Consider the following 8,698-nt stretch of genomic DNA (forward strand, 5'->3'; position numbering starts at 1 on the left):
GCGAGCCCCGGGCGGACACATGCACGTCCCCATGCTGGCTCTGCGGGTCCCACGGGTGAGAGGAACCCGCCTGTGGGGACTCAGGCCTCTTCAACTCCCCTCCCATAGGAGCCGGCTGTCAGTCACCTGGGGCCTGCTGTGGCCCTCGGCACAGGGACGGGCTCAGCCGGTGGCAGCCCCTGCTGTTAGGGAGGTCACTGTGCAGGTCCCTCTCCCAGGGCCGCAGGGTCCCCCTTTGTCCCTGGAAGTCTGGGCATGTTTGGGGCTGAGCGGCCTGGGAGCCGGGCAGCGGGCAGCCCAGGGAGCCAAGCCGCGGATCCTGTCTCAGCCGCGAGGTTGGAGCAGGAACCCTCTCCAGAGCGCCCCTGAGGACACTTGGGGCACAGTGGGGGGGAGGGCGGATCCCCGTCGTGTGTCAACAGACCGAGGCGCCTGCTCATGACGGTGGTTTGAGACCCATGTGGCAGCTCTTGGAGCTGGTGAAACATGAGACTCTGCAGGCCCGGGTCTTGCCTTGGCGACACAGAGCTGCCCTGGAGCCGGGAAGGAGCCCACACGGTCTTTCAGGGGCACACACTCTGCTTCTGTTGCAGAATTGAATTCACTGCCGACGATTTAGAGGTGGAGAGCACACATCAAAATGTCTTGCAATTGGATCTGCAGGGCTGGGCCCGCCTTCCCGGGGGTAGCAACCAGCTGGGTGTGATTGACCCAGGAAGCCATCTGAAGGCCAGTTTGTCACAGCCACACCAGGGCTACTGCCTGGCCGCTGTGGGCATCCGAATGTGAGACCCGGGTGCTGGTGACGGAGACAGACTGAATATGTACCGTTAAGACAGAGTGAATGGCTCAGGGCCGTGGATCTCAGTGGGCCAGTTCTGCTCCCCAGGACGGCAGCAGTGTCTGAAGATGGACCGTCACCACGTCAGGAGGGTGCGCCTGGCGTCTCCTGGGTGGAAGACAGGCAGCATCTCATTAAGGGGTTCTTCTTCCTGCCCCGGATGGTCCAAGCCACCCTAAAACTGACCGTCTCAAATAGTGAGTAAATAACAAAGCACAAACACTCAGAAATCCGTTTGCAGAAAAGCAGCCCCGGATACGTCTACTCCCCACGGAGCTGGAACTGGACAACGGCCAGCGGCTCCTCGGGTGGTTTACTCATAGGAGTCCGTCAAAGGAGGGATGAGGCTTCCAGGCCTGCGTCCTGCGGTGGGATGTCTTTGATGAATTGCAGTCAGCAGGTTGATTGGCATCTTGGCAGGGCACCCCCGACTCAGGTGCTGTGTGGGCCCCGCAGAGCAGGATAGAGATCCACATGGTCACTGGGCAATTGGTCAAAGGAAATGCCCACTGGTCATTCCCAGACACTAGATGTCTATCCACGAGGCTTCCGTGTGCGGTGACCCACAGGCAACCCACGGACAGCTCCTGAAACCCGGGACACACAGCCCCCTCCCACAAAAGACTGTCCACCCCAAAATGTCAACAGGGTCAGGTTGAGAAACCCTGGACCCAGGGCAACGACCAGCCATGCACAGCTCACAGGTGTGTTTTAAAACTTGTAAATTAATATGCCCAGAAGTTAATCATTTCTTAGTGCTTTTTAGATTATTTAGAGGTTTTTACACTAGTGCTTTTACATCTTTTACTTAGATTATTTTCTGAGTGTTTTTTTTTAAATTTTTTCCTTATTTTAGATTTTCCTGTTCGTAAGTGTCCTGCAATGAGTGTGCATTTCTTTGTGAAAAAAAAATGTGGCAATATACTTATTAACTTTTATTAAAATGTAATAAAATAAAAACATAACAAACATAGTCCGGTGCAACGGCATAAACCTGTAATGCCAGCAACCTGGGAAGCCCAGGCAGGAAGGAGGACGGCAAATCCCCAGTCAGCCTCAGCAACTCAGTGAAACATTGTCTCAAAATAAAAAATAAAAAAGGGCTGGGGTGTACTTCAGCGGTAGGGCACCTCCCCTTCAATCCCAGGATGGACAGACGGAGGACTGGCTGTCCCTGTCCCCTCTCCCAGCCCTAACTTCTGTTTGAACTTGTTTTTCGGTGCACACACAGTAACTGTAGGACTGGATCCACGCACACTCTGTGCACTGCGCAAGTCAGGGAGCGGGTCCCATCCGCGCCCCTTACATTTAACGTTCCCATTTGTCCTTCGTGGCAGCCGCGCGGGCCGCTCCTGCGCCCCAGGGTTCCCCACTGCGCAGCGCTGAGCTGTGCCGGGCCACGTAGAGGTGGCCCCCTCGGCGCCCCGCACGCCGCGCGGCCCACCTGCAGCCGCGCCGCCTCCGCGTCCTCCGGCCCCTTCGCTCCGTGTTGGGGGCGGCTCCTTGGCGGACGCATGCGCACTCCTGCTGGCCCGCGGCCCCGCCTCCCGAGGCTGGCCATTGGTCGGCCTCGCCGGCGTGCTCCTGATTGGTGGCCTCGGGCCAGGTCTCGCTGTCGATCAAAGTTGGCGGGAAAACGGCCGCGGCGCGGAATGGCGGCGGCTGCGGACGCGGGCGGTAGCCCGGGGGCCGTGCGGCTGCCGCCGTCGCCGCCGTTCAAGGTGCTGGCGGAGCAGCTGCGGCGCGACGCGGAGGGCGGGCCCGGCGCCTGGCGGCTGTCCCGGGAGGCGGGCCGCAGGCCGCTGGAGCTGGCGGCCGTGTGGATGCAGGGCACCGTGGTGGCGGCCGGCGGCGACGGGGCGCGGCTGCGGGACCCGAGCGGGGCCTTCTCGGTGCGCGGCCTGGAGCGGGTGCCGCGCGGGCGGCCCTGCCTCGTCCCAGGTAACCTCGCGTCCTCGCCGAGGGCGGCCCCAGGCCCGCGGCCGGCCTTGTCCCCGGTCACCCGGCTTCCCGTCCCGGTCCCGCCTCTCCCAGCTTTTCCGAGTTCTCTGAAATGGGGTCTGGCCGCGTTGTCCAGGCTGGCCTCAAACTCCTGGGCTCCAGCGAGCCTCCGGCCGCAGCCTCCCAGGAGCGGGGCTGGGAGGGAGCCCAGGTCTTCCACGTGCCGGGCCAGCGCACTGCCCTGAGCGGCCCTGCGGCCCTCCTGGGCGGCCCTGCAGCCCTCCCGGGCGGTCCAGCAGCCCTGCGGCCCTCCAGCCCTCCTGAGCGAGCAGCCCTGCAGCCCTCCTGAGCGAGCGGCCCTGCAGCCCTCCTGAGCTGCCCTGCAGCCCTCCTGAGCGGGCGGCCCTGCGGCCCTCCTGGGCGAGCGGCCCTGCAGCCCTCCTGGGCGGTCCAGCGGCCCTCCTGAGCTGCCCTGCAGCCCTCCTGGGCGAGCGGCCCTCCAGCCCTCCTGAGCTGCCCTGCAGCCCTCCTGAGCTGCCCTGCAGCCCTCCTGGGCGAGCGGCCCTGCAGCCCTCCCGGGCGCCCTGCGGCCCTCCTGAGCTCAGCCAAGAGTAGCAGCAGCTGGGCACGTTTTTAAAAATCAGGTCCCAGGGCCACCCAGGCCCTCCTCCTGAGCTCCCTGGGGAAGGACCCCGGCTGCTGTATTTGTCACCAGCTGCCTCCGCCCGGTGACTTCACGTCTTCCCCATCAAGCCTTGGGAGATGCTGTCCTGGGAAATGCCTGCGTTCTTCCAAAATGTTGGGGTTCAGACCTGAGCTGGCATCAGACTCCCCGCACCTTGGGGCTGTCCCTGCCCCTTGGGGCTGTCCCTGCCCCAGGGTGTCAGGAGTCCAGGTGGGACTGGAATGTGCACTTCTGATCAGCTCTCAGGAAGTGCCATGCCCCTGGCTCTGCCGAGGTGGAGACCATGGTGGAGATCAGGCAGGCTGGAGCTCTGTGGTTCTGACGGCTCCTCCCTAGCCTCTGGCCCAGTGCCTGACACGTGGGTGCTCAAGAGCCACTTGTTCACAGGTGACAGGCACGGGCACCCAGGATCTCATCTCACTCCTTTCCTGGGAAGTCAGCTAACCCTCGTCCGCGGGGCCATTCAGGGTGCCGGCTGCGATGGAGACCAGGCCTCCAGGCCTCCCGGGGAGACAGCCTGGGAGCATCCTTGATCCTGGTGGAACTACCATGTGGTCTTGGAAGGCTTGTGTCGGGGGTGTGTGAGCTCTCAGTGTTGGCAGTTTGAACACTGTAGGCCTCTGTGGCTCCTGCCCCTGTGAAATCCGGCTGGGCTCTCCATCTCTGGCCCTTCCTGCTGGCCCAGTCTTGCTTTCTAGCTCGGGGCAGGGTGGGGCAGTGGTCAGTGCGCGGCTCAGGGAGGGTCTGACAGTTGGGCTGAATTCCTAGCCACATTCTTCCCCTCTGAGAATGCTTTTGCTCTTTCTGGACTTTTCCACCCTCTGTGAAAAGGAGCTAGTCATTCCTTCCTGCTCTGTGGATTCAGTAGGTGGACATGACCTTAGCTCAGCTCCCGCACACCGGGGTGGGGTGGAAGGTTGACTCAGTATGCTTGCTCTTGGCCGCAGCCTTAGTCCAGCCCGGGACTGGCAGACCACAGGCGATGCCTCTTTTCATAGGACCTGTGAACTTACAGCTTTGTTTTCTATTTTTATTTATCTTTTTTTTTTTTTTTTTTTACTTTTTAAAAAATTTTACAGTTGTAGATGGACAGCATGCCCTTATTTATTTTTGTCTGAGGTGCTGAGGATCAAACCCAGTGCCTCACAAGTGGCAAGTGCTCTGCCGCTGAGCCGCAACCCAGCCCTGTCTTTTTACTTTTGAGATGGGCTCTTGCTGTTTTGCCCAGGCCAGTCTTGAACTCTTGGACTTGAGGAATCCTCCCGCCTCAGCCTCCCGAGCGCTAAGCCTGCAGGCGCATGCCACCATGCTGGTTTGGTTTACACATTTTTAAATGGCTGGAAAAAAATCATGGCTTGTGCTGGGCACAGTGGCGCAGACCTGTCATCCCACTGGCTTGGGAGGCTGAGGCAGGAGGATGTGAATTAAAAGCCTCAGCAGCAGCAAGCTGTTAAGCACCTCGGGGAGACCCTGTCTCTAAATAAAATACAAAATGGGCTGGGATGGGGCTCAGAGGTCGAGTGCCCACGAGTTCAAAACAAAAAATCATGGCATGTACGCGGTGTATGACAGCCGAATGTCAGAGTGTCCCTCGGTGGGGTTTATTGAAGCACTTGTGACTCGGGAAGGCCAGGGCTGCTGTCCTAGGTCACTAAGCAGCGAGGAGCCTGGTAGGGCCTGCCAGGCCTGAGGTCCACCGCCCGGCCCTTTGCAGAACACGTTGGCAGCCCGTGGCCTGGGTCTCTGAATGTGGTCCATGCTGCCTGGTGTCGGCCTCCGCACCCCCACCCTGCACATTCTGCTCCCAGCCCTGGCATAGCCTGGCGCCCAGTAGGTGCCTTAGTGTTTGAGCTGGGCACCTCTGAGCCTGAGTGGCTCACCCGCTGGCCTGAATGCCTCTTGCCAATTAGTGCCAAGCGCTGCTTCACGGTGGGGGTCACTGCCTGCGGGGGCGGGGGGCGGGGCCACTCCACACAGTGCTCCGCTGTGGGCCTGGGGGGGGGCAGCGTCCTTCAGCGTTTAGAGGTGCTGATGGCGTCTGCCTGTGGGGCTCTGGGGACTGTGGAGTTGGTGTCTGGGTCCCCACACCAGGAGGGAGCACGCACCACCGTGGGCTGGCCTCAGAAGCCGCCAGCTGTGTGGACCCGCCCTCCTGGATCGCTTGGGACTCAGGACCCTGCACCCTGGACTCTGGTTGTCAGAAAGTCACCCTGGGTCTGTGCAGGGGCAGGAGATGGTCAGGCCCCCTCCACTGGCGTGCAAAGGCCCTGTGGGCAGCAGTGGAGGGCAGGGGGTCCCCCGATGAGCCTGGTGGCTGTGGAAGGCCTGCTAGGTGGCCTGGAGACTCCCTGCGCGGGGCTGTTGCTCCTGGCTTCGTCCCTCAGCAAGATCAGGAGCGGAGGATGAGGGCCCCTCGCTGCTCTCGGGTCTGTCAGTGTGCAGCTGGGCTGAGGGACACTCACCTGGATGGCCACCCGGGTCCTGTGGTGGCACGGCTTCTAGCAGGCTGCAGCCACTGAAGGTGCCAAGGTGGGAGGGATGAGAGCTGACCCCGGGAGGGTCACCCCTGGGGAAGCGGAGGGCGCGGCTGGGATGACCACCACTGGTTTGCCACGGTCTGCCTTTCAGCCCGTCCCCCTAGCCGCGGGCACCTGCCCGGCAGGTCTGGTGGCCTCTCCGGTCTTCAGGCCTGTTTCTGAGGGTCCCGTCTCTGCCGGCTCTTGGGGTCATCCTGCAGGGTTTTAAATGAGCATCCTGTCACCCAGGACCCAGCTGGAGTCTGGAGATGAGGCGGGAACCCGAGCGCCTGCCAGCAGTGAGCAGGGCCAGGGTGGCCGGGCTGGCTGCCTGCAGGCGGCCTGGGTGGGGGCTGGTGGGGGTGGCAGTGCGCCCACCCTGCCTGCTGGGTTTGGGGATCTTCTTGACACCGTCGCGTTCTGTGTGGTTCATGACCAGACTTCTTCCCCCAGGAGTGGAAGAGGGCACGGCTGGTGTCGTTAGGTGTCCGGTGGCCGCTGCCCTGTGTTGCCATGTGTGCCCTGCTTGGGGGGCAGCTGGAGCAGCAGCAGCCTGGGACGTGCTTGTGACACTGCCCAACCCCTGGCAGCATCCAGGGGAATTGGAGTCTCCTTTTAGCTTTGGGGAGGGGCTCTGCAGAGTCCGGTCACAGGTCTGCGGCTGCCCTCTGGCATCCGTCAAGAGCAAGACTTGGAGGAAAGCTGGGTTTTCTGCCACTGCCTTGGGGCAGTCTGTCCGACCCGACTCCCCCTGGAGTGAGTCCTTCCCTTCCCGCAGCAGGACGCCCCTGTGCCTGACAACTGCGTCCCGTGGAGCTCAGTGGTGTACACGCGTGTCTCCTGGTGACTCCGACGCGCTCCTCGGGGTTCTGTGGTTTTCTTGTGGGTGGTGCTGGGGATGGAGCCCAGGTCTGGGGGACGGTCTGCGTGGGCTGCCTCCCCTTTCTAACGTGGGCGCCTTCTCTCCCAGGGAAGTACGTGATGGTGATGGGCGTGGTGCAGGCCTGCAGCCCTGAGCCCTGCCTTCAGGCCGTCAAGATGACGGACCTCTCCGAGAATCCCCTCCACGAACGCATGTGGGCACTGGAGGTGGAAGACCTGCACCGCAGCATTCCTTAGGCGCCTGGTGGCCTCCGTCCAGTGACCTCCGCGTGCTGAAAAACGTCCGCTGTTCCGTGATTTCAGCTCTGACTGGCGACCTTCCTGACGACCTTGATGCGGTGCTTCTACCCCCCTCAGGAGTTCCTTGGGGATGCTGCTTTTGTGGACTCCGTGGGCGGGAACTGGAAATGCCCGGTTCCTGGCCTCTGCTGTAGGACTGGGTTTGCTGAGGAAAAGCTCGTGCGGGCTCTTTTTCTTTTTTTGTGTGAATCTCTCTCTGAAGCACCTCGTGATCTCGTGTTGCATTTCCAAGTTCTGCAAGTGAGGACACTGCTCGTGACTGCTGGCCCCTCTGTTATGATGCAGAACTTGAGTCTAGTCGTTGCCCATGTGACCAGAGTGTGGAAATGAGCAGGAAAACAGACTGAGGGAGGAGGACGCTGCGGCCCCTGTCTCTCCGCTGACAGCTCCGCGTCCAGTGACCTCTGTGTCCAGTGTGCGAGTCCAGTGCATCTTGTCTCCTTGCAGTGCTGGGAGGGAGCCCAGGGCCTGGCGCATGCTCAGCAGCTGCTCTGCACGGACCACGCCCCAGCCCTGAAAGGCCCTCGGAGCCCAGCTCTCCTCCTGCTGCGGGCACAGCGCAGACGTTTTGGCTGGTCTCCCTCAGGAGTGGAAGGTACTTCCGTCCTCCTCCACTTGGAAATGCTGCGCTATTGTCTGGATTTCCCACTGAAACTAAAGAACCAAGACGAGAACAGCTCACAGACTCCACCAAGCGGGAGCTTCGCCCTGGGGCACAGCGAGGGCAGCCTGGGCTTAGAGGGCGTCTTTGGTAGGAAGGACTCTGTCGGGACCTACTGCGTGTGGGGCTCTGCTCCCTGCCAGGCCCGCAGGCGTCTGGAGCGTGAATGCCACGCAGCCAGCTGTGTGCAGGGCCATCGACTTCCACCACTAATAAATCCTGTGTGCCACGTGTGTTTTAAATAACTGTGTGTAAAGCAGCTGGGCGGCTGAACAGTGGAGCAGAGAGAGCAGCGTTCTCCGTGACGAGCACCCGCCACTGGTCTGGTCAGTTGCTGATGGCCGAGTCCCTGTCTGCATTGGGTTCCCTCAGGTACCTTCTTTGGGTCTCACCCTAAACTCTGGGCTCCTGGGTCCCTCCCGTGTCTCCACTGCCGACGAGGCTCCTCCCGGGTCTGTCCGTCCCCTTCCCCAGGCTGTCGCTTGGTGGGCCGCGCGGTCAGTGGTTTTCAGGCCGCTCTCCTGCCACACGCAGTTAGGCTCCCTCCAGGTCTCTGCAGCTGGCAGCGTGAGGGGTACCGCTTGTTTGTCCGTCCACGGGTGGAGGGACGTGGTGTTGGACTCCATCCTGGACAGTCATGAACGGAGCTGCTGAGCGGGTTTCTCTGCTCGTGGAGGTGGACACCCAGGAGCTCAGTCCTGGGCCACAAGGCGAGTCTCTGGCTGCCTTGTGAGAAACTTCCAGACTCTTCCCAGTAGGGTGTCACCCGCATTCCCACCAGCACCAAGCCAGCGTCCCCTGGCCTCATCCTCACCAGCATTTTCTTTTCTTTTTAAAGACTTTTCAGATGGACACACACCTTTACTGTATTA

General features: G+C 61.4%; 1 protein-coding gene across 1 annotated transcript; it reads left to right on the top strand.

Annotated features, from left to right (window-relative positions):
- The first annotated feature begins 2,471 nt into the window (after positions 1 to 2,471).
- On the top strand, positions 2,472 to 8,055 carry Rmi2 (RecQ mediated genome instability 2). Its single transcript, XM_078024648.1, has 2 exons — positions 2,472 to 2,782; positions 6,954 to 8,055. The coding sequence occupies exons 1-2, from the start codon at positions 2,494 to 2,496 to the stop codon at positions 7,100 to 7,102; spliced, it is 438 nt and encodes a 145-aa protein (XP_077880774.1). The 5' UTR covers positions 2,472 to 2,493; the 3' UTR covers positions 7,103 to 8,055.
- The last annotated feature ends 643 nt before the right edge of the window (positions 8,056 to 8,698 follow it).

Source organism: Ictidomys tridecemlineatus, chromosome 10, assembly GCF_052094955.1.
Source record: "Ictidomys tridecemlineatus isolate mIctTri1 chromosome 10, mIctTri1.hap1, whole genome shotgun sequence".
NCBI classification, from domain to species: domain Eukaryota; kingdom Metazoa; phylum Chordata; class Mammalia; order Rodentia; family Sciuridae; genus Ictidomys; species Ictidomys tridecemlineatus.

What these genes read in the sequence shown, in the direction of transcription:
- Rmi2 (XM_078024648.1), top strand. Translation starts at nt 2,494, where the DNA reads ATGGCGGCGGCTGCGGACGCGGGCGGTAGCCCGGGGGCCGTGCGGCTG. An exon ending in GCGGCCCTGCCTCGTCCCAG is followed by an intron (nt 2,783 to 6,953) that starts GTAACCTCGCGT and finishes CTTCTCTCCCAG; the next exon opens with GGAAGTACGTGATGGTGATG.